This window comes from Mobula birostris, chromosome 6, assembly GCF_030028105.1.
Source record: "Mobula birostris isolate sMobBir1 chromosome 6, sMobBir1.hap1, whole genome shotgun sequence".
NCBI classification, from domain to species: Eukaryota; Metazoa; Chordata; class Chondrichthyes; order Myliobatiformes; family Myliobatidae; genus Mobula; species Mobula birostris.
The window spans coordinates 5,149,721-5,175,365 of NC_092375.1; the positions used below are offsets into that span (position 1 = coordinate 5,149,721).

A 25,645-nucleotide genomic window follows, 5' to 3' on the forward strand; every position below is an offset into this window, starting at 1 on the left:
CATCAATTTGCCTATCACACCAACAGGTCAACAGAGGACGCCATCTCCACGGCATTTCACTCTGCCCTGACCCACCTGGACAGCCCCAACTCTTACGTCAGAATGCTGTTCATTGACTTTAGTTCGGCATTCAATACTGTGATCCCCTCCAAGCTGATCACCAAACTTCAGCTTGGTATCAGTGTACCCCTCTGCAATTGGACCTTGGGGTCTGTTTGGCAGAAAGTCCAATCAGTTAAGTTAGACAACCTCTCCTCCACTCTCACCCTGAACACTGGCGTGCCTCAAGGCTGTGTGCTGAGCCCTCTTCTGTACACCCTTTTCACCTATGACTGCATTCCTGTACATAGTTCTAACTCCATAATCAAGTTTGCAGATGACACCACAGTGGTTGGCCTGATCAGAGGGGATGACGAGATGGCTTACAGGGACGAGGTCCAGCACCTGGCTGCATGGTGTGCCGACAACAATCTGGCCCTTAACACCCAGAAGACCAAGGAGATCATTGTGGACTTCAGGCATGCCAGGAGTCACACTCACGTCCCCATCTACATCAATGGAGCTGTAGTGGAACGTGTATCAAGCTTCAAGTTCCTTGGTGTCCACATTTCTGAGGATCTCACCTGGTCCCCGAACTCTTCCATCCTGATCAAAAAGGTGCAACAGCGCCTTTACTTCCTGTGGAGCGTGAAGAAAGCTCACCTCTGTCCCAGGATACTGACGGACTTTTACCGCTGTACCATTGAGAGCATACTCACCAACTGCATCTCAGTGTGGTATGGCAATTGTCCCATATCGGACTGCAAAGCACTCCAGCGTGTGGTGAAAACTGCCCAGTGGATTATCGGCACCCGATTGCCCACCATTGAGAACATCTACCATAAATGCTGCCTGGGCAGGGTGAAAAGCATCACCAGGGATGCATCTCACCCTGACCATGGACTTTTTACTCTCCTCCCATCCGGAGGCGCTACAGGAGCCTCCGCTCCCGCACCAGCAGGCACAGGAAGAGCTTCTTCCCTGAGGCTGTGACCCTGCTGAACCTGACATCACAGCACTAAGCAGTATTGCATCTATATTGTACTGTCTCAGTACTTTTATATTTGTGTGCTGTAGCACTTTTTTATTCAGTTGTTTTGTAAGTAACACTATTCTTTGCATTTCTGGTCAGATGCTAAATGCATTTCATTGGCTTTGTATCTGTACTCTGCACAATGACAATAAAGTTGAATCAAATCTAATCAAATCGATTGGCATCTTCCTAGAACAAGGGGTTTAGATAGGGTGGAATTTGTTTGGTGTGTTCAGGAAGGTTTCTTGACACAATATGTAGATAAACCTACAAGAGGAGAGACTGCACTTGATTTGGTATTGGGAAATGAACCTGGTCAGGTGTCAGATCTCTCAGTGGGAGAGTATTTTGGAGATAGAATTATGATCACTATCTCCTTTACAACAGCATTGGTGAGAGATAGGAACAGACAAGTTTAAAAAAAGTGTTTAATTGGAGTAAGAGGATTTATGAGGCTATCAGGCAGGAAAGTGGAAGCCTAAACTAGAAACAGATGTTGTCAGGGAAAAATACAGAAGAAATGTGACAAATGTTCAGGGATATTTGTGTGGAGTTCTGCACAGGTACATTCCAATAACACAGGGAAGTTATGGTAGGGCACAGGAACCGTGGTGTACAAAGGCTGTAATGAATCTAGTCAAGAAGAAAAGCTTACAAAAGGTTCAGAGCTAGGTAATGTTAGATCTAGAACATTATAAGGCTAATAGGAAGGAGCTTAAGAAGGAAATTAGGAGAGCCAGAAGGGGCCATGAGAAGGCCTTCGTGGGCAGAATTAAGAAAAATCCCAAGGCATTCTGCAAGTATGTGAAGAGCAAGAGGATAAGACGTGAAAGAATAGGACCTATCAAGTGTGACACTGAGAAAGTGTGTATGGAACCAAAGGAAATAGCAGAGGTACTTAATGAATACTTCAGTATTCACTATGGAAAAGGATCTTGGTGATTGTAGTGATGACTTGCAGTGGACTGAAGAGCTTTGACATGTAGATATTAAGAAAGAGGATGTGCTGGAGCTTTTGGAAAGCACCAAGTTGGATAAGTTGTTGGGACCGGATGAGATGTACCCCAGGCTACTGTGGGAGGCAAGGGAGGAGATCGCTGAGACTCTGGTGATGATCTTTGCATCATCAATCGGGATGGGAGAGGTTCTGGAGGATTGGAGGGTTGCGGATGTTGTTCCTTTATTCAAGAAGGGAGTAGAGATAGCCCAGGAAATTATAGACCAGTGAGTCTTACTTCAGTGGTTGGTAAGTTGATGGAGAAGATCCTGACAGGCAAGATTTATGAATATTTGGAGAGGTATAATATGATTAGGAATAGTCAGCATAGCTTTGTCAAGGGCAAGTCGTGCCTTACGAGCCTAATTGAATTTTTTGAGGATGTGACTAAACACATTGATGAAGGAAGAGCAGTAGATGTAGTGTATATGGATTTCAGCAAGGCATTTGATAAGGTACCCCATGCAAGGCTTATTGAGAAAGTGAGGAGGCATGGGATCCAAGGGGACATTGCTTTGTGATCCAGAATTGGCTTGCCCACAGAAGGCAAGGAGTGGTTGTAGACAGGTCATATTCTGCATGGAGGCTGGTCACCAGTGGAGTACCTCAGGGATCTGTTCTGGAACCCTTACTCTTCGTGATTTTTATAAATTACTTGGATGAGGATGTGGAGGGATGGGTTAGTAAGTTTGCTGATGACACAAAGTTTGGGGGTGTTGTGGATAGTGTGGAGGGCTGTCAGAGGTTACAGCGGGACATTGATAGGATGTAAAACTGGGCTGAAGTGGCAGATGGAGTTCAACTCAGGTAAGTGTGAAGTGGTTCAATTTGGTAGGTCAAATATGATGGTAGAACATGAGGAAATCTGCAGATGCTGGAATTTCAAGCAACACACATCAAAGTTGCTGGTGAACACAGCAGGACAGGCAGCATCTCTAGGAAGAGGTACAGTTGACGTTTCAGGCTGAGACCCTTTGTCAGGACTAATTGAAAGAAGAGCTAGTAAGAGATTTGAAAGTGGGGGTGGGGTGAGATCCAAAATGATAGGAGAAGACAGGAGGGGGAGGGATGGAGCCAAGAGCTGGACAGGTGATTGGCAAAGGGGATATGAGAGGATCATGGGACAGGAGGCCCAGGGAGAAAGAGAAGGGGGAGGGGGGAAAACCCCAGAGGATGGCCAAGGGGTATAGTCAGAGGGAGAAAAAGGAGAGAGAGAAAAAGAATGTGTATATAAATAAATAATGGATGGGGTATGAGGGGGAGGTGGGGCATTAGCGGAAGTTTAAGTCAATGATGGCAGAATATAGTATTAATGGTAAGACTCCTGGCAGTGTGGAGGATCAGAGGGATCTTGGGGTCTGAGTCCATAGGACACTCAAAGCAGCTGCGCAGGTTGACTCTGTGGTTAAGAAGGCATATGGTGTATTGGCCTTCATCGATTGTGGAATTGAATTTAGGAGATGGGAGGTAATGTTACAGCTATATAGGACCCTGGTCAGACCCCACTTGGAGTACTGTGCTCAGTTCCTGTTGCCTCACTACAGGAAGGATGTGGAAACCATAGAAAGGGTGCAGAGGAGGTTTACAAGGATGTTGCCTGGAGTGGGAAGCATGCCTTATGAGAATAGGTTGAGTGAACTTGGTCTTTTCTCCTTAGAGCGACAGAGGATGAGAGGTGACCTGATAGAGGTGTAGAAGATGAGAGGCATTGATCATGTGGATAGTCAGAGGCTTTTCCCCAGGGCTGAAATGGTTAACATGAGGTTTTCTGTGTTTCTACATATGAATACCTATGAATACAGCCAGACAGGGCCAACGTGCAAAACACAGTACCAGCAGTCGCACAAAGCACAAAGCAGATACGGTACATACAAAATACCAAGCACGTATAATATATCAGTAAAATACATTTCCACAAAATAAATATTGTCCAGGTCCCTGAGCCTGTGAACGTTGCTGCAGTCTGCAGTCACACGATATGACTTGTCTTCTGCCAAGTGATCAGAGGAGGTGACACTGACTGCAGTGTGGATACCGTAGCACACTGACTCTCTCCTGGGCTGTAACCAGGTGACAGCATGGCTTGAGGCCTAGTTCTCATTACGACCGAGGCCACCCCTGTTGTCCGCTAATAACTCACTGAATCGTATTCCACACTAACAATGTCTAACAGGGTCTTGCGATCACAAGAAGAGCGACAAGGACCATCACTCGCTGTTGGACTGCACATGTCCTCTGCGACCGACTCCTCCGGATCCCCCCTGACGCAGGCAGCAGCACGGTTTGCACCGTCCAGCTCTCTCAGTTTCTCCACCAATGAGCAACAGGCAGTACATTAAGTTCTTAATGTCCACCAGGGTCTTGTGATCATAAAATATGTTTGTAAAGGACAGTAACACCTTTGGTTGGCCCCGTAGAAACCGCTGCAGCCAGGCACACCGCCATCTTACTGCAAGGTATGCTATAAGGGCATAAAAATAGCAAAAGTGAGTGGGAAGTTGGATGATGAGAAGCTTTTGAAATCCAACAAAAGGCAACTTCTTATGAGAAGGGAAAAGATAAAATATGAGGGCAAACTAGCCAATAGTATAAAGCAGGATACTAAAAGTTTTTCAGTTAAAAAGCAGTAGAAGGGAGGTGAGGGTTGATATTGATGCTGATGAGGTAGTAATGGGGGACATAGAAATGGTGAATAAACTTAACAGGTACTTTGCATCTGTCTTCATTATAGAAGACACTAATAGTGTGCCAGAGGTCTGTGAATGTCACAGAGCAGGAGTAAGTGCCATTGCTATTACGAAGGAATAAGTGCGAGTCAAACTCAAAGGTCTGAAGGTGAATAAGTCATGACCATAATTTACAAATACCTGGGGATACGAATTGACAATAAACTGGACTGGTCAAAGAACACTGAGGCTGTCTACAAGACGGGCCAGAGCCGTCTCTATTTCCTGAGGAGACTGAGGTCCTTTAACATCTGCCGGACGATGCTGAGGATGTTCTACGAGTCTGTGGTGGCCAGTGCGATCATGTTTGCTGTTGTGCGCTGGGGCAGCAGGCTGAGGGTGGCAGACACCAACAGAATCAACAAACTCATTCGTGAGGCCAGTGATGTTGTGGGGATGGAACTGGACTCTCTGACGGTGGTGTTTGAAAAGAGGATGCTGTCCAAGTTGCATGCCATCTTGGTCAATGTCTCCCATCCACCACATAATGTACTGGTTGGGCACAGGAGTACATTCAGCCAGAGACTCATTCCACCGAGATGCAGCACAGAGCGTCATAGGAAGTCATTCCTGCCTGTGGTCATCAAACTTTACAACTCCTCCCTTGGAAGGTCAGACATCCTGAGCAAATAGGCTGGTCCTGGACTTATTTCATAATTTACTGGCATAATTTACATATTACTATTTAACTATTTATGGTTCTATTACTATTTATTATTTATGGAGGAACTGTAACGAAAACCAATTTCTCCCGGGATCAATAAAGTATGACTATGACTAGACCAGATGGACTACATCCCAGAGTCCCGAGAGAGGTTGCTGAAGAGATAACGGATGAATTAGTCATGATCTTTCAAGAATCGCTTGATCCTGGCATGGTCCCAGAGGACTGAAAGACCACACATGAGGCTGCTTAACAAGATAAAATCCTATGGCGTTACAGGAAAGATACTGGCATGGATAGAGGAATGGCTGACAGGCAGGAGGCAGCGAGTGAGAATAAAGGGGGCCTATTCTAGCTTGCTGCCAGTGACTAGTGGTGTTCCTCAGGGGTCAGTATTGGGACCGCTGCTTTTCACATTGTTTGTCAACAATTTAGATAATGGAATTGATGGCCTTGTGGCAAAGTTTGTGGATGATACAATGATAGATGGAGGGGTAGGTAGTGCTGAGGAAGCAATGCGATTGCTGCAGAACTTGAACAAATTGGAAGAATGGACAAAAAAGTGGCAGATGGAATTCAGTGTTGGGAAATGTACGATAATGCATTTTGGTAAAAGGAACAATAGCAGAGACTATTATCTGAATGGGGAGAAGGTTCAAACATCAAGAGTGCAGAGGAACTTGGGAGTCCTCATGCAAGGCTCCCAGAAAATTAATTTACAGGTCGAGTTTGCGGTAAGGAAGGCAAATGCAACGCTGGCCCCATATCTCAGAAAAGATGTGTTGTCAATGGAGAGCGTCCAGAGGAGGTTCATAAATACGATTCTGGGAATGAAGGGGTTAATATACGAAGAACGTTTGGCAGCTTTGGGCCTGTACTCACTGGAACCTAGAAGAACGCAGGGGGATCTCAAAGGAGTCTACCGAATGTTGAAAGCACCAGACAAGGTGATTGTGGAGAGGATGTTTCCTCTGGTGGGGGCAGCCAGAATTAGGGTGCACAGCCTCAAAATTGAGGTGCGACCTTCTAGAACAGAGGTTAGGAGGGATATTATTAGCCTGAAGTAGTGAATCAGTGGAATGCTCTGCCACAGACTGTGGTGGAGGCCAAGTCCGTGGGTGTATTTAAGGCAGAGGTAGACAGCTTCCTGATTAGTCAGAGCACCAGAGGATATAGCGAGAAGGGAGATGTATGGGGTTGAGTGGGATCTGGGATCAGCCATGATGGATTGGTGGTGCAAATTCAATGGGCTGAATGGCCTAATTCTGCTCCCATGTGTTATGAGAAGAGGCTGGACACTGCTTTCTCCAGAGCAGTGGAGGCTGAAGGGAGATTTGTTAGAAATAATAATATTATTTGAGGCATAGACTGAGTCTATTTGGCATATGCATACATTCATAATTATTTGACATTAACATGTTGTGGAATTTGTTTGCCAGCTTCCTGTTTTTGTTGACAGGTCTTGACCCAGCTGGGCCTCTGTTCAGAGCGCAGAAAGAGGATGACAGGCTGGATCCAAAGGATGCTCTGTTGGTCGAAGTCCTACACACAGATATTGACGGTACTCCAGACAACTTCACCCTGTACACAGACACTGACGGTACTCCAGACAACTTCACCCTCTACACACAGACACTGACGGTACTCCAGACAACTTCACCCTGTACACAGACACTGACGGTACTCCAGACAACTTCACCCTGTACACACAGACACTGACGGTACTCCGGACAACTTCACCCTGTGCACACAGACACTGACGGTACTCCGGACAACTTCACCCTGTGCACACAGACACTGACGGTACTCCGGACAACTTCACCCTGTGCACACAGACACTGACGGTACTCCGGACAACTTCACCCTGTGCACACAGACACTGACGGTACTCCGGACAACTTCACCCTGTGCACACAGACACTGACGGTACTCCGGACAACTTCACCCTGTGCACACAGACACTGACGGTACTCCGGACAACTTCACCCTGTGCACACAGACACTGACGGTACTCCGGACAACTTCACCCTGTGCACACAGACACTGACGGTACTCCGGACAACTTCACCCTGTACACACAGACACTGACGGTAATTGTATAAGGGCTAAGAGAGTTGTAAAAGAGCGCCTGAAGGCTTTGTGTGTCAATGCAAGGAGCATTTGTAACGAGGTGGATGAATTGAAAGTGCAGATTGTTATTAATGATTATGATATAGTTGGGATCACAGAGACATGGCTCCAGGGTGACCAAGGATGGGAGCTCAACGTTCAGGGATATTCAATATTCAGGAGGGATAGACATGAAAGAAAAGGAGGTGGGGTGGCGTTGCTGGTTAAAGATGAGATTAACGCAATAGAAAGGAACGACATAAGCCGGGAAGATGTGGAATCGATATGGGTAGAGCTGCGTAACACTAAGGGGCAGAAAATACTGGTGGGAGTTGTGTACAGGCCACCTAACAGTAGTAGTGAGGTCGGAGATGGTATTAAACAGGAAATTAGAAATGTGTGCAATAAAGGAACAGCAGTTATAATGGGTGACTTCAATCTACGTGTAGACTAGGTGAACCAAATTGGTAAAGGTGCTGAGGAAGAGGATTTCTTGGAATGTATGCGGGATGGTTTTTTGAACCAACATGTCGAGGAACCGTCTAGAGAGCAGGCTACTCTGGACTGGGTATTGAGCAATGAGGAAGGGTTAATTAGCAATCTTGTCGTGAGAGGCCCCTTGGGTAAGAGTGACCATAATATGGTGGAATTCTTCATTAAGATGGAGAGTGACATAGTTAATTCAGAAACAAAGGTTCTGAATTTAAAGAGGGGTAACTTTGAAGGTATGAGACATGAATTAGCTAAGATAGACTGGCAAATGACACTTAAAGGATTGACAGTGGATATGCAATGGCAAGCATTTAAAGATTGCATGGATGAACTGCAACAATTGTTCATCCCAGTTTGGCAAAAGAATAAATCAAGGAAGGTAGTGCACCCGTGGCTGACAAGAGAAATTAGGGATAGTATCAATTCCAAAGAAGAAGCATACAAATTAGCCAGAAAAAGTGGCTTACCTGAGGACTGGGAGAAATTCAGAGTTCAGCAGAGGAGGGCAAAGGGCTTAATTAGGAAGGGGAAAAAAGATTATGAGAGAAAACTGGCAGGGAACATAAAAACTGACTGTAAAAGCTCTTATAGGTATGTAAAAAGGAAAAGACTGGTAAAGACAAATGTAGGCCCCCTACAGACAGAAACAGGTGAATTGATTATGGGGAGCAAGGACATGGCAGACCAATTGAATAATTACTTTGGTTCTGTCTTCACTAAGGAGGACATAAATAATCTTCCCGAAATAGTAGGGGACAAAGGGTCCAGTGAGATGGAGGAACTGAGCGAAATACATGTTAGTAGGGAAGTGGTGTTGGGTAAATTGAAGGCATTAAATGCAGATAAATCCCCAGGGCCAGATGGTCTGCATCCCAAAGTGCTTAAGGAAGTAGCCCAAGAAATAGTGGATGCATTAGTGATAATTTTTCAAAGCTCATTAGATCCTGAGGATTGGAGGGTGGCTAATGTAACTCCACTTTTTAAAAAAGGAGGGAGAGGGAAACCGGGGAATTATAGACCAGTTAGCCTAACGTCGGTGGCAGGGAAACTGCTGGAGTCAGTTATCAAAGATGTGATAACAGCACATTTGGAAAGCGGTGAAATCATCGGACAAAGTCAGCACGGATTTGTGAAAGGAAAATCATGTCTGATGAATCTCATAGAATTTTTTGAGGATGTAACTAGTAGAGTGGATAGGGGAGAACCAGTGGATGTGGTATATTTGGATTTTCAAAAGGCTTTTGACAAGGTCCCACACAGGAGATTAGTGTGCAAACTTAAAGCACACAGTATTGGGGGTAAGGTATTGATGTGGATAGAGAATTGGTTAGCAGACAGGAAGCAAAGAGTGGGAATAAACAGGACCTTTTCAGAATGGCAGACAGTGACTAGTGGGGTACCGCAAGGCTCAGTGCTGGGACCACAGTTGTTTACAATATATATTAATGACTTGGATGAGGGAATTAAATGCAGCATCTCCAAGTTTGCCGATGACACGAAGCTGGGTGGCAGTGTTAGCTGTGAGGAGGATGCTAAGAGGATGCAGAGTGACTTGGATAGGTTGGGTGAGTGGGCAAATTCATGGCAGATGCAATTTAATGTGGATAAATGTGAAGTTATCCACTTTGGTGGCTAAAATAGGAAAACAGATTATTATCTGAATGGTGGCCGATTAGGAAAAGGGGAGGTGCAACGAGACCTGGGTGTCATTATACACCAGTCATTGAAAGTGGGCATGCAGGTACAGCAGGCGGAGAAAAAGGTGAATGGTATGCTGGCATTTATAGCGAGAGGATTCGAGTACAGGAGCAGGGAGGTGCTACTGCAGTTGTACAAGGCCTTGGTGAGACCACACCTGGAGTATTGTGTGCAGTTTTGGTCCCCTAATCCGAGGAAAGACATCCTTGCCATAGAGGGAGTACAAAGAAGGTTCACCAGATTGATTCCTGGGATGGCAGGACTTTCATATGAAGAAAGACTGAATGAACTGGGCTTGTACTCATTGGAATTTAGAAGATTGAGGGGGATCTGATTGAAACGTATAAAATCCTAAAGGGATTGGACAGGCTAGATGCGGAAAGATTGTTCCCGATGTTAGGGAAGTCCAGAACGAGGGGTCACAGTTTGAGGATAAAGGGGAAGCCTTTTAGGACCGAGATGAGGAAAAACTTCTTCACACAGAGAGTGGTGAATCTGTGGAATTCTCTGCCACAGGAAACAGTTGAGGCCAGTTCATTGGCTATATTTAAGAGGGAGTTAGATAAGGCCCTTGTGGCTACGGGGATCAGAGGGTATGGAGGGAAGGCTGATGCAGGGTTCTGAGTTGGATGATCAGCCATGATCATAATAAATGGCGGTGCAGGCTCGAAGAGCCGAATGGCCTACTCCTGCACCTATTTTCTATGTTTCTGTGGTGCTCCAGACAACTTCACCCTGTACACACAGACACTGACGGTACTCCAGACAACTTCACCCTGTACACACAGACACTGACGGTACTCCAGACAACTTCACCCTCTACACACAGACACTGACGGTACTCCAGACAACTTCACCCTGTACACACAGACACTGACGGTACTCCAGACAACTTCACCCTGTACACACAGACACTGACGGTACTCCAGACAACTTCACCCTGTACACAGAGACACAGACGGTACTCCAGACAACTTCACCCTGTACACACAGACACTGACGGTACTCCAGACAACTTCACCCTGTACACAGAGACACAGATGGTACTCCAGACAACTTTACCCTGTACACGGTACTCCAGACAACTTCACCCTGTACACACAGACACTGACGGTACTCCGGACAACTTCACCGTTTACACACAGACACTGACGGTACTCCAGACACTTCACCCTGTACACACAGACACTGACGGTACTCCAGACAACTTCACCCTGTACACACAGACACTGACGGTACTCCGGACAACTTCACCCTGTACACACAGACACTGACGGTACTCCAGACAACTTCACCCTGTACACACAGACAGTGATGGTACTCCAGACAACTTCACCCTGTACACACAGGAGTTTATATAAAGATGGGGTGGGGATTACTCTTGTTGACTTCACCCTTTACAAGTGGACACACAGGGGATCCTATAAAGATGGGGCATGGGAATAGTCCCATTGATTTCACCATTTACACATGGACACACTGGGGGTTATATAAAGATGGGGTGGGGAATAGTCCTGCTGACTTCACCCAGTACAGATGGACATACAGAAGATGTGTGGGAGGGGATGGGTGTGGGGAGTGCATTCTGACAATTATTTCGGTCCGTTATGAAAAGTTGTGGGACCCTGGATGTTATATTAAGATTCAAGATCAAAGATTGTTTCATGTCATTTCCAGTACACAAGTGTAAAGGAGAACAAAATAATTGTTCTTCCGGATCTGTTGCTGGTAAAAAAAAACAATCAAATAAAGAACACAATAATAAAAAACACGATGAACATAAGATAGCTAAATACATCAGAAGACGGTGAGAATGGGGATTGAGCTGCCAGCCCAGGTGGTGCATGCATGTTCGATTTCACTGCTTAGGGGAAGATTGCATAGGTAATGGATGGTCGAGGTATGGTGTGGCTGAAGGTCATTGGGTAGAGGTAATTTAAATGGTTCGGCACAGACTAGATGGGCCAAAGGGTCTGTTTCAATCTGTTCTTTGCTATGGTTCTGTGACATTTATAGTCTGTACCGTACCTGTCTAAAAGTGACGCTGGGCACAGGAGTGCCTGTACATAAGGTGACTGTGACAGGAAGTTATTAAATCGAGGTGGTTGGGGGTGTGGAGGGGTGGGTTCGTGGGTGAAGGTATATCCCCCGTCCCTCCATTCCATATTTGAAGATTGTCTCGTTACCATGTTGATAGCAAATTGATTATAAAATGACTTTTAAGACATATTTCTGCCTGCAGCTCTTGGCTACCGAGGTTATTTGGGGCACATAGATTACTATGCTAATGGAGGGACTGACCAGCCAGGCTGTCCTGCGACCATCCTGAGCGGTTCGTATTGGCTTCAGCTTCATCCTTATTACCGTCTACTGTATTTATTCCAACCTTGTCGATAACTCGTCGCTCCTCGTAGGATTTCTGTGACATCACCCCTCATTCTCCTGCGGTCCAGGGGTCAAAGATCTAGCAGGCCCCATCTTCCCCTGGAACTCGGGTCCTAGTGGGATGTTATGGTCGCGTATTACAGCATCAATGACCTGGGTTCAAGTCCCGTCCCAATCTGTTTGTTCTCCCCGAGACCTCGTGGGTTTCCTCTGGGTGCTCTGGTTTCCTCCGGCATCCCAAGGATGTACAGGTTAGAGGTTAATTGGTCACATGGTGTAATAGGCCAGTTAGCGCGCTGTATGCCTGTATTAAAATCGCAGAGCAGGCAGCATCCCTGGTAATCTCTTCTGCACCCTCACCAGTACATCTACAGCACAGAGGGGAGGAGAAGAGAGGAGAGGAAGGGGCGGAGAGGGGAGGGTAGGGAAGAGGAGGGGAGGGGATGGGGGAGAGAGGAGGGGATGGGGGAGAGAGGAGAGGGGATTGAACAGGAAGGCTGATTACTATCTGAATGGTGTCAAGTTAGGAAAAGGGGAAGCACAACGAGATCTAGGTGTCCTTGTTCATCAGTCACTGAAAGTAAGCATGCAGGTACAGCAGGCAGTGAAGAAAGCTAATGGCATGTTGGCCTTCATAACAAGGGGAGTTGGGTTTAGGAGCAAAGAGGTCCTTCTGCAGTTGTTGAGGGCCCTGGTGAGACCACACCTGGAGTACTGTGTGCAGTTTTGGTCTCCAAATTTGAGGAAGGACATTCTTGCTATTGAGGGAGTGCAGCGTAGGTTCACAAGGTTAATTCCCGGGATGGCGGGACCGTCATATGTTGAAAGATTAGAGCAACTGGACTTGTATACACTGGAATTTAGAAGGCTGAGAGGGGATCTTATTGAAACATATAAGATTATTAAGGGGTTGGACACGCTGGAGGCAGGAAACATGTTCCCGCTGATGGGTGAGTCCAGAACCAGAGGCCATAGTTTAAGAATAAGGGGTAGGCCATTTAGAATGGAGTTGAGGAAAAACTTTTTCACACAGAGGGTTGTGGTTCTGTGGAATGCTCTGCTTCAGAAGGTAGTGGAGGCTAATTCTCTGGATGCTTTCAAGAAAGAGTTAGATAGAGCTCTTAAAGATAATGGAGTCAAGGGATATGGGGAGGAAGGCAGGAATGAGGTACTGATTGTGGATGATCAGCCATGATCACAGTGAATGGCGGTGCTGGTTTGAAGGGCCTAATGGCCTACTCCTGCACCTATTGTCTATTGTCTATTGCTTGACAATGCCTCTTCTATTAGAGGGTGACCAGAACCATATGCACTATTTCAAGTGAGGCCTTACGAGCAACATAATGTCAACATAATGCCCCTACTCTAAACCCCATGGTCTGACTGATGAAGACAGCTTCTTCCCCACCCTGCCTACCTGCATGGCCATTTCAGTGAACTGCACTTGTACTTCCAGGTCCCTCTGTTCCACAACACTCCTCAGTGCCCGGCCATTCACGATACGGTGTCAGAAAATACGCCCTCCCTGTGGAGTGCTAGGGTTTTCTCTCGGTCTCGGGTCCCCCGGTTTCCTTCCACAGACCAAAGATGTACCGGACAGTAGGTTAATTGCTCGTTGTAAATTGTCCCGTGATTAGGTTAGGGTTAAATCGGGGTTGTCAGGGGTTGTTGGGAGGTGTAGCTTGGAAGGCCAGAAGGACCCACTTCCCACTTTCTCCAAATAGCCCATCTGATTAAGATTCTTTGTTCTTCATTGTAAACTGTTTCACCATCAACAAGACAGGCTAATTTATTATCATCAGCAAGCTCGCTAATTTGACCACATACAGTCAGATAAAGAATGAATATCAGAAGTTCCTACACTGACCCTTGGGGCACCCCACGAGTCACAGGCCTCACGAGTCAGGTTTGGACTAACTGTGCATCCTTTGGCTGTGTCAGGAAAGAAGTATATGGTGTGTGACCATCAGAGGTCGGTCTATCTATACATAAACTCCATGAACTCATCGTGCAACATCATCAACTATCCCTGTGCATCGTACGCAGAATTCCTGGATGCTCGTTGCACACAACGTGACAGCACCTATCCAATATTCGGTAAGGAACGTCTTTCCAGGGCTTCTCGTCAGTAGACACTTCACCACATCTGATGACACAGATGCCTGTTGAGGGATGTATTCGCTGTGCCAATAAGCTAGCCATCTCCCCCTCATTCCCTCTTTTTTCCCTTCTCTGACCACCATATCTCCTCCCTCTATTCTCTACTCTCCCTCTCTCCCCTCCACTCTCCTCTCCTCCTCTCCCTCCTCTCCTCTTTCTCCCTTTCCCTCTCCTCTCCCTCCCTTTCCCTCTCCTCTCCCTCCCTTTCCCTCTCCTCTCCCTTCCCCTCCCCTCTCCCCTCCCCTCTCCCCTCCCCTCTCCCCTCCCCTCTCCCCTCCCCTCTCCCCTCCCCTCTCCCCTCCCCCTCCCCCTCCTCTCCCCCTCCTCTCCCCCTCCCCTCTCCCCTCCCCTCTCCCCTCCCCTCTCCCCTCCCCTCTCTCCCCTCCCCTCCCCTCCCCTCCCCTCCCCTCTCCCCTCTCCCCTCTCCCCTCTCCCCCCTCCCCTCTCCCCTCTCCCCTCCCCCCTCATCTCCCTTCCCCTGTCCTCCCCTCTCCTACGTGTTGTAGATACACTGGTGAGCTTTCTTGACTGCGTAGGTGCACCCCTAGCACTTTGAAACTGTTGCATTTCCGCCGCTGTGCCACAGATGTAAACAGGCGTGTGAGCGATGTGAGTTCTCCTGAAGTCGATAACCATCTCCTCTGACTTGTTGGCATGAAGGAAGAGATAAAATGCCTGGCACTTGGCCTCAGCTGCCTCGACCTCGTCTCTGTAGGCTGCCTAATCGTTGTTGGTGATGAATGCTGCCACTGTCGTGTCATCGGAAAACTGGACAATGTGATAATTTGGGTGTTTGGCCATGGGGTTGTGTGTGAGCAGAGTCTACAGCAGGGGGCTCAGTATACCCGTGCAGAGGATGACGGGTGTGGGGGTGAGCAGGAGTGGTTGTGCTCTCTATCTGAGGTCTGTTTGTTAGGAAGTCCAACATCCTGATTCACAGAGGTGTGTTTAGAGCAGGGAAAAGGAGTTTGTTCACCAATAGTGTTGAATACCAAATTGAAATCCAGAAAGAGCATTTTGACATAAGTGTAGCAACACACATCAAAGTTGCTGATGAACGCAGCAGGCCAGGCAGCATCTCTAGGAAGAGGTACAGTCGATGTTTCAGGCCGAGACCATGTGTCTCGGCCTGAAACATCAACTATACCTCTTCCTAGAGATGCTGCCTGGCCTGCTGCGTTCACCAGCAAATTTGATGTGTGTTGCTTGAATTTCCAGCATCTGCAGAATCCCTCGTGTTTACCGACATAAGTGTCCTTGCTTTCTCAGTGTGTCTGGTCCAGGTGCATGATAGATGCTATGGCTTCAGTGGTAGAGTGGTGCTATCAGTAAGAATTATGGTGAGTGTCCAGTGTGTTAGGAATGGCGTTTCTGACTTGTGTTATTACCAAAGCACTTCATGATGATTAGCATCGGTGCCACCGGGCGATAGCCATTTAGTTCTGAAGGTGTAGAGTTTGTTGGTACAGGGACGATGTTGGCTGATTTGAAGCATATGTGGACCGCAGTCTGGGCGAGCGAAGTGTTGAAGATGTTCATGATATCAACCAGCTTGTGGGCACACTCCCTGAGGACTCGGCCTAGCCCAGCCACCTGACAGGAGTTGATTCTGTAGAGACTTTCTCACATCTGCTGCTGTTATAGACAGTGGCTGCTTACCTGGCCGGGGCAGTAATGTTCCTGGCTGGTGTTGTGGTGCAGAAGAATTGTTTAGAGTGTCAGGGAAGGAGGTGGCTGGTGTCACTGGTACAGTTGCCATTGTTTTTCCTTGTTTCTCCCTCCCTCCCTGCACCTTCCTTCAGTATTCACTAGTTTGAGATGGTGAGGACTTTATTCGCTAGAACGTAGAAGATAGAGGGCAGATTCAATAGAGATACACAAAATTATGGGGAGTATAGATAGGGTAAATGCAAGCAAACTTTTTCTATTGAGGTTGGGTGAGACTACAACTAGAGGTCATGGGTTAAGGGTGAAAGGTGAAATGTTTATGGGGAACATGAGGGGGAATTTCTTCACTCAGTGTAGTGAGAAGCTGAACTGAGCTGCCTGTGTAAGTGGTGAATGCAGGTTCGATTTCAACATTTGAGAGAATTTTGGATAGGTACATGGATGGGAGGGGTGTGGTCCAGGTGCATGTTGACGGGTCTAGGAAGATTAATGGTTGGCACAGACTAGATGGGCTGAAGGGCCTGTTTCTGTGCTGTAGTGTTCTATGACTCTATGTCCTGAGGTCAAGGACAGACTGGTACAGTGAAACTCTTTACATTGGCCAGGAGTGGTTACTCACATGGCTGTTTGGGGCCTCTGCCCTGCATTGTGCTTTCTGCTGACTGTAGCATCATAGCCCTGTTGTTCACTAATCCTCACTGTTAACTTGTCTGCTTTGGACTGCAGGCTACCATCTCGACAAGTGGACGAACCACAGCAGTGTCATGAGGTTTCCAAATAAAGTTTTCTTTCAAACTTCCTCTGAAGAACCATACTGTAGTAAGTAATTATCTGCTGCAACTACCACTGCCCACCCACCCCAGGACTTTGTCCCCTGCTCTGTCTCACCATCCACACCACTTTAAGTTTAATGTCATTCAACCGTACACACGGATACTGCCAAATGAAATAACATTCCTCCGGACAGGTTGTACAACACACTACATATAACTCATAAAGTTGCATTACCACTAGCCAATTCACAAGTAATAAGGTGAGAAAGGATCTAGTGCTCTTCTGGTGTATATGACATATAAATTTTTCTCGGGCTTCCAGCCGGGTACATCAATGAAGATGGCAGAGTTTGTCATTGAAATGTTGGTTAAAATTGATACCTGAGAAGTCCAAGAAGAGTTTATAAATAAAGTGTATTTGCAACACAGGTTTAAAAAGTAAACAGTATAACGATATTTGTGCTTCATACATCATGAGACCTGGGTCGTGGCAGGGAGTTCAGTAGCTTTATAGCCTGGGGGAAGAAGTTGTTTCCCATCCTAACAGTTCTTGTACTAATGCTATGGTACCTCCTACCTAATGGTAGGGGGTCAGAAGGATTGTGGATGATGGGAAGGATCCTTGATCATGTGTTCACAGTGTTCCTGATGAATATCTCTGATGGGTGGAAGAGAGGCCGCGATGATCCTCTCAGCAATCCTTTGTAGGGACTTGCAGTCATTTGCCTTACAATCCCCATTCCATCTGGACAGGACACTATTGATGGTGGTCCTGTAAAAATTGGTTAGAATGGGGTGGCGGTGAGGGGGAGGAGACTCACTCACCTCAACCTCCTCTTGACCAAAAAGTCAGCCCTAAAACTACCTCCTGCCTAAAAGCCTCAGCACAAGAAACGTTAGCTTCTCATCCCTCACCCTCAGCGACATACCTCCCTGGGTACACGAATCACAAAACCAGCCCAGTGTTCCCAGTCCTGTCATTGGCAAGTTGAGGGTTTGAGGCCTGGACTTCAGGTCCTCATCTGGCATCCTGACTCGTTGTCATTGGCGAGTCATGGGGTTGATCCAGGGTCAATGTTTGGCTGTTGTTGTTTAGTTGCTCCTGTGTTCTGTGCTGGGCATCGTGGGCACGCTATGTCGATGCTGGAAAGTGTGGCGACACTTGAGGACTGCCCCCAGCACACCCTTGGTCGAGTTGGTTGTTAATGCAATTGACACATTTCACCATGTGTTTCGATGTATATGTGACAAATGTATGAATCAGTACCGGAGCCCCCCAGGGATGTGTGCTCTTCGCCCTTTACACTAATGACTGCACCTCACAGGATCCATCTGTTAAACTCCTGAAGTTTGCAGACGACTCAACTGTCATTGGCCTTATCCAAGACGGTGATGGGTCTGTGGTGGAATGGCTGGCCCTCTGGTGTGGTCAGAACAATCTGGAGCTAATTACGCTCAAGACTGTGGAGATGACAGTGGACTTCAGGAGGAGCCCCCCAATACTTCCCCCACTCACTATACTCAACAGTATTGTGTCTGCTGTGGAGACCTTCAGGTTTCTGGGTGTCACAATCTCCCAGGACCTGAAGTGGACACCCAACGCGGACACTCTTATCAAAAAGGCTCAGCAGAGGTTGTATTTCCTATGTCAACTCAGGAAGTACAACCTGCCTCAGAAGCTGCTGATTCAATTCTATTCAGCAATGATCCAGTCTGTTCTCTGTTTGTTCATCACTGTCTGGTTTGGATCAGCTACCAAACAAGACAAGAATAGACTCCAAAGGACCGTCAGGGCTGCAGAAAGGATTATTGGTGTGAAGCTGCCCTCGATCCAGGACTTATATGCATCTAGAGTCAGGAAGCGAGAAAGCAGCATCATTGTAGACCCATCCCACCCTGGACATCACCTGTTCCAACTCCTTCCTTCTGGTAGGCGCTTCAGATCACTGTATGCCAGGGCAAATAGGTACAAGAACAGTTTCTTTCCGTATGCCATCAGTCTTATGAACAGTTGAATTTTAGTCTATTATAAACCAAGTCCACCTGTACATACACAGGTATACCTCATTGTATATAGTTCACAATTATTTGCACTATTGTTTTGTCTGCTTTCTGATTCTGTACAGTGAGAGCTCAGGGAAGCCGGCATCAAATTCCCTGTATGTGTCCACATACTTGGCGATAATAAAGGATTCTGATTCTGATTCTGAATTGGAATCTAATGAGGAGACTGGACTCATTTTTAACCATATCCCCATATTTGTGTTACCTAGTGTATTATTACCTCTTGGACATCATCCCTTGGAACAAAAATGCTCGAAAAGGCTACATCACGATTGAGCTAGAAGATGGAAATGGACTCAAGGTCAAGTCCAAAGACAATCAGTGAGTATGCAACATTTCTTCTTCCAAATGAGCCAGCCGTTTCCCACAGAAATCTCTGGCTGATCACTCCATCCAGGGTCTACGCTTCAATTCTTCCCGGTTTTGTTTTCTACTTTACTCATGTATTAACCAGGCTCAAGAACAGCTTCTATCCCACTGTTATAAGACTATTGGATGGGACCCTGGTACGATAAGATGGACTTTTGACCTCGGCACAGCTTTCCATCTTATTGTCCGCCTGTACCTTCTCTGTAACTGTACACTTTAATTCACAACACACACAAAATGCTGGTGGAACGCAGCAGGCCAGGCAGCATCCATAGGAAGAAGCACAGTGGACGTCTCAATTTACATCTTTATTTTGTCGAGCACCTTCATTCCATCCACTAAAAGTAGGAGCTCCTGGTGGCCAACCATTTCAATTCCTAACCCCATTCCCATTCTGATGTTGGTCCATGGTCTCCTCTTCTGCCATGATGAGGCCCCTCTCAGGTTGGAGGAGCAACACCCCATATTTCATCTGGGTAGCCTGCAACCAGATGGCACGAGTATCAATTTCTCCAACTTTCGGTAATTTTCCCTTCTGCCTTCCCTCTTCTTCAATTCCCTACTCTGGTCTCTTACCTCTTCGCTCCACCTACCTATCACCTACCCCTGGTGCCCCTTCTCCTTCCCTTTCTCCCATGGACCACTCAGCTATCCAATCAAAGTCCTCTCCAGCCCTTTATCTTCTCCACCTATCACCTCGCAGCTTCTGACTGCATCCCCCTTCTCCACCCACTTGGCTTCACCTATCACCTCCCATCTTCTTACTTCATTCCCCTCCCCCATCCACCTGGCTTCTAGCTTGTCCAACAAGGCGGGCCAAATGTCCTGTGCTGAACTGTTCTATCTTTGATGTTCTAAAATCGTTGACTACGGGATCTCCTCCCTGTCACAGATGGAACAATGGTGCTTGAATCCTTCTGATTCCTGCTTTGTTTCTGCAGCTCTGCGAAAACCTTTGAACAGTTCAGGGAAGTTACTCTCCTTGTGAGTGTGGACCGAGACCTGAAGAATATCACTGGAATCTCACTCAAATACAGCTCAGCCCGCGTGGTGGAGCACAAGCTGACACTGGGAATCCTGCGCTTCAAGCTGAGGTCGCTGAGTTATCCTGACAGGTCAGGCATTTCGAGGGTCCTCCTCAACTCGGGGTGGAACGGGGGCTTGGAACTGGGGCAGCAGGTAGGATCTGGTAGAAGGGGCCAGAGAACAAGAAGGAGGGAGAGGGAGAGAGCAGAGGAGGATGGAGAGCGAACGGGGGAACAGAGAGCGAGAGAAGAGAGGGAAAGAGGGTCAATGAGAAAGGGGAAAGAGCTCGATTACAACATTGAAGAGAAATTAGGATAGGTACATGGATGGGAGGGGAATGGAAGGCTATGGTCCAGGTGTAGGTCATTGGAACCAGGCAGAATAATTGTATGGCAGGGACTAGATGGGCAGAAGGAACTGTTTCTGTGCTGTAGTTCTCCATGATTCTATGGTAGGTGAGGGGCACCAATACGGTGAATGTATGTGGTCTTTTATCCAGGGAAAATGAACCAAAATCCAGAAGGCACAAGTTCAAGTTGAGAGGGGAAAATTTAAAGGGGATCTGAGGGGTAACTTAATCAACAAAGACTGTCGGAGTTGTGGACAGTGTAGCAGATTGCCAAGGGATACGGTGGGCCAGTTGTGAGGTGTTGCACTTTGAGAAATGAAACGTAAAGGCGCAGTGCACAGTTAATGACAGGACCCTTCATGTACAGGGGGATCTTCTGGTCCAAGTCCACTGCTCCTTGAAAGTGGCTGCATGCTTGGTAAGAGGTGGTGAAGAAGGTTTATGGCATGCTTGCCTTTCTTAGAAAAGTCATTGAGCTCAAGAGTTGGCAAAGTTATGTTGCAGCTTTATAAAACTGGTTAGGCCACATCCAGAGTATTGCACCTAGTTCTGGTTGCCCAGTTGTAGGAAGAATATGGAGGCTTTGGATAGCATGCAGTTTTTTTAAAGATTATCTTTATCTTTAACAGGATACTGCCTGAGTTAGAGGGCATGTTCTTTAAGAAGAGGTTGGATAACCGGGTTGTTTTCTCTGGAGTGGCAGAAACTAAGGGGAGATCCGATAGAAGTTTACAGGATTATGAAAGGCAAAGATAGAGCAGACAGACAGTATCTTTTACCCCAAGTCTAATATCTAGTATTAGAGGGTGTGCATTTATGGTGAAGGGGGTAATTTCAAAGGAGGTGTGAAGGGCAAGTATTTTTACACAGAGCGGTCCGTGCCTGGAACGTGCCAGGGGTGGTGGGGACGGCAGCTATGTGAGAGGGGTTTGGATAAGCACATGACCATGCAGATAACAGAGGGATATGGACATTGTGCGGGTTGAAAGGACTGATCTGGTTAGGTGTTTAATTATTAGTTCAACTGATCTAGCATCTTGATGCCATTTTATTGGTATCACAGCATTTTGTATCGAGGGGTTTAACATATTGAATTGTGATGGAATCGTAGAGGCACATCACAGAAACAGGCCCTTTGACCCATCTCATCCCTGCCAACCTTTTCACCCATATATATAGCGCTAGGTTGCCTAAGGGTTTTCCACAGTACTGTATTAATTTTATGTGTTGTATTGTACTGCTGCCGCAAAACAAAAAGCAAATTTCACAACGTATGTAAGTGATGACAAACCTGATTCTGATCTGGGTCTCTATTGTGGACTGAGAGTGGGAAGGGGACAGGGAGAGGGGGATCATGGTTGGGAAAAGGGGAAGGGAGAGGGGAGGGAGCTGGAAGCACCAGAGAGACATTCTGTAATGATCAATAAACCAATTGTTTGGAATTAAATGGCCTTGCCTGGTGTCTTGGGGCTGGGTGTGTCTGCACCCACTCCATCCCCCTGACCCTGGCATTCCTTCTCTGCCATCTGTCCCACACCCCTCCCACACTTACCACCCTCGCCAATCCCAATATCCTTTGCTCCCCCAGATTTACAAACTGCTCCCCACTCCACATTGACAAATACAGCACTGTGCAAAAGTCTTAGACCCCTGATCTATATATATGTGCCTAAGGCCTTTGCACAGTACTGGACACTAGACCCATTCCCCAATCTAGGACTGCATCCTTCTATGTTCAGATATGATTGTCTAAATGTCTCGTAAATGTAGTGACTCTATCTGATTCCACTGCCTCCTGGGCAGCAAGTTCAAATACCACCTTATCTCTGTGTGAAAATAAAATCCCTTCAGATCTCCTTTAAATTACTTCCCTCTCACTATAAACCCACACCCTCTTGATTTTTGATACCCTCTACCCTCGGGAAAAGGTTCTGATAATCCATCCTTTTAAAAATGTTATATGTCTCTCTCCAGCACATTGTGGGCTGAACTGTAGTTTTTAAAACAGGGGGAGCTGACTTCAACATCCTCTTCATTGGAACTGAAGACAGTCCAAGAGAGACAAATTTTGGACCCAAACTAAGTTTTAGTCTTGATACCAGATGAGAGAAGTCTTTAAACTGGATAAGGTGCAGAAAAGATTTATGAGGCTGTTCCTGGGATAGAGAGTTTCAGTAATGAGAAGAGACCGGATAGTTGAGACTGTTTTCCCAGGAGTGATGGTGGCTGAGGGGAGATCTGATAGAGTTTTATAAGATTATGAGAGGCATAGATAGACTAGACAGACAGTGTCTTTTCCCCAGGGTTGAAAAGTCTGATAGCAGAGGGGGTATTAGAGGTGAGAGGGGGTAATTTTAAAGGAGGTGTGAAGGCCCAGTTTTATTTTACACAGAGTGGTGGGTGCCTGGGGTGGTGGTGGAGGCAGATACATTAGAGACTTTAAAGAGATATTCAGAAAGGCACATGAATGTGAGGAAAATAGAAGGATATGGACATTTTGTGTAGGCAGAAGGGATTCGTTTAGTTGGCCATTTGATTACTAATTTAATTGGATTGGCAAAATATTGTGGGCCAAAGGGCTTGTTCCTGTGTGTACATTCTATATTCCTTATCCCAGGGTACCTACTTAAGCTTATCACCCCTCACTGGGGCATAGGCTGCTGGCAGCTGCTCACCAGAGTTCTCTGTCCTGGTTCAGTCTTTCAAGTTGTCCCCAGGTGTCGCCCATCTTCTGGTGCATTCTTTCTATCCCAGGAATGAGATCTTCAGAGCTCCTGCTGGTGTTTACGTAGCTCTGAGTTTTTATGGGAAAGTGTTGCTAACCCCATGCCCAATCCTCCTCCTCTTGCAACCGGGCTTGGGACTGTCCATGATGGAGTTATCCCAGGCTAGTGAGTCTAAGATTAGAAAGCATAGGTTTAAGTTGAGAAGGGAAAACTTTAAAAGGGGCCGAGGGGACAAGTTTTTCACACAGGGGGAGGTGGGTATGTGGAAGGAACTGCCAGAGAAGTAGTAGAGTCGGGTACAATACCATTTAAAAGACATTAGGACAGATACATGGATTGGAAAGGTTCAGAGGGAAGACAGTCAAACGCAGGCAGGTGGGACGAGCTCAGAGACATCTTGGTCAGCATGGATGAGCTGGGCCAAAGGGCCTATTTCCATGTTGGAGAAATTAAAACAAGGATCAAAAATATCCAAATAAAGGGTTTGCTGTCTTGATCTCTCTTATTTGCAGGCCTCCCTTGTGCAGGTATGATGTTGCTCTTCAGCGGGACGAGGAAGTGAAGGTCCAGCCTTTCGAATGCAGGGTGCAGGAGATGTAGGGAGAAACTCCTTTTCCACCACCCGTGTGCTCAGAATGTCTTCTTCCTCTTCTTAAGCCCATCATCCCTACTGGAGCATAGGCTGCGGGAATCCGCTGTCTGGGCCAGTCTCCCCAGATGTTGCCCATCGTCTTGGTGTATTCTTCCTCTCCCAGGGATGAGATCTTTGGAGCTTCTGTTGCCATTTTGGTAGCTGTGATTTTTTATGGGATGGGGTTGCCCCATGCCCAACTCTCCTGCTTTTGTAGCCAAGCTTGGACCATGCTTGGCGAGAGTTGTGCCGAGAATGTATCTGACACATAAAACTTGCAATTTTACAAAATTCAGCTGCACTGTCTTCATTCGTTGTATGTAGTGCGTAGAACACAGAACACAGAACATTACAGCATGTTTCCTCCAGCATCTTGTGTGCTTTGTTCAAGATTTTCAATATCTGCAGGATCTCTGGGATTGAGACTGAGGCTGTACTGGAAGGGTCTAATGGGAAGGTCTCACCTCCAACCGACTGAGGTCTCGGTACATGTTAGAACTCTGTTATATTCTGTGGTTGGCCAGCAAGGACAGACATGGTTCCCTAAGGGCTTTTTCAGTCTGATTGGACTCTTTTGTTATAGATCACTGACTGCACATGTTCCCAATTAACTTCTGCGTATTTAGAGCCTGCTTAATGTACCTTACTTTGCTCAGTATTGAAGTGGGAGCTTGTAAGTGGTAGGAGCCACTGTGTTTTTCTAGTCTGTGTGGTTTTTGTTTAAATCTCTGCTTCTTGCCTGCCGTTTCTGGATCTTATTTGTTCTTGGATTACTAAATTTGCCTTTGGATTACTGCATTTTTGAGTTGGACTGGTTGCCTGTTTTTTGCCCATCTTGGCCAAAAAAGTCAAATTTGCTTTTGAATCTGCACATTAACTCCTGTCAGCATCATGGTTTCTGCATTTGGGTTCACTCACAGTCCTTGAGTGACCCAGCGAGCTGAGTTCGATTCCCGATCAGGCCACTTTCCCTGTGTTTGAGAGTTCTGGTGATGAGATGTTCTATTTTACCAAATGTTTTTGACAAATCAGCAATGCAAACTATTCAACACGATGGACGATGACCTTCTGTCACAGTGATGCAGGACATCCCAAACTACATCCTGATGGACTCCTGGTCAAACTTGTTTACGAAGGAACATTGCAGGGCAGCAAGGCTGGGTTCACTCTTCACAAAGCTGGGGACGGCTCAAGCCTTAGTACTACCTGATTGTATACAAGGTTCTGCACACAGCCACACACAGTGATCATCATGAGGGCTACACTGGGTACACTCCCCCCCCCCCCTTCATTTCCCTGGACATGTACGTCATGTGTTGAAGGGTGCTGCACAGTAATGTAGTGCTTAGAGTAACACCATACAGCACCAGTACGTTAAGCCTCCTCCCAGCCTGCTGCCTCCTCCTCCTCCCAACCTCCTCCTCTTGTTGCCTCGTCCTCCTCCCTCCTGTTTCTCCTCCCAGCCTGCACATGCACGCACCTCCCAGTCTCCACCCAGCTGATAGAATTCACCTGCTGCTCATTCCAGACTCATCCCCTGCAGCCTATTGAAACCCAGTTCTCAGCCACAGCCAGCTACAAAAAGTTGCTCCTTGCTTTCACTCTCCCTGGCTAAAGTTTCTCTTGTTGTCTGTTGTGTTTAGTTTCTCTTCTGTCTTTTTTTTGTTACCCCTCGCATCTTGTTATTTTGTGGTCTGGTATTAAAGTTATTGTTCACTGCTAAATCGTCTCAGCTT

At 46.7% G+C, this 25,645-nt stretch overlaps 1 protein-coding gene across 3 annotated transcripts in view; it reads left to right on the top strand.

The window, feature by feature from the left end:
* Positions 1-24,186, top strand: part of LOC140199718 (lipase member H-like) — a 47,484-nt gene extending 23,298 nt beyond the window's left edge. The window contains exons 4-10 of one of the 3 annotated variants that reach the window (XM_072262195.1): positions 6,919-7,020; positions 12,001-12,090; positions 14,085-14,240; positions 16,698-16,790; positions 19,018-19,129; positions 20,119-20,292; positions 23,791-24,186. In XM_072262195.1, the coding sequence (XP_072118296.1) occupies positions 6,919-7,020; positions 12,001-12,090; positions 14,085-14,240; positions 16,698-16,790; positions 19,018-19,129; positions 20,119-20,292; positions 23,791-23,878 (815 nt within the window). In that variant the 3' untranslated portion in view covers positions 23,879-24,186. The remainder of the gene's footprint in view (positions 1-6,918; positions 7,021-12,000; positions 12,091-14,084; positions 14,241-16,697; positions 16,791-19,017; positions 19,130-20,118; positions 20,293-23,790) is intronic. The other 2 variants (XM_072262196.1, XM_072262197.1) reach the window with 2 other exon arrangements.
* Positions 24,187-25,645: the final 1,459 nt, after the last annotated feature.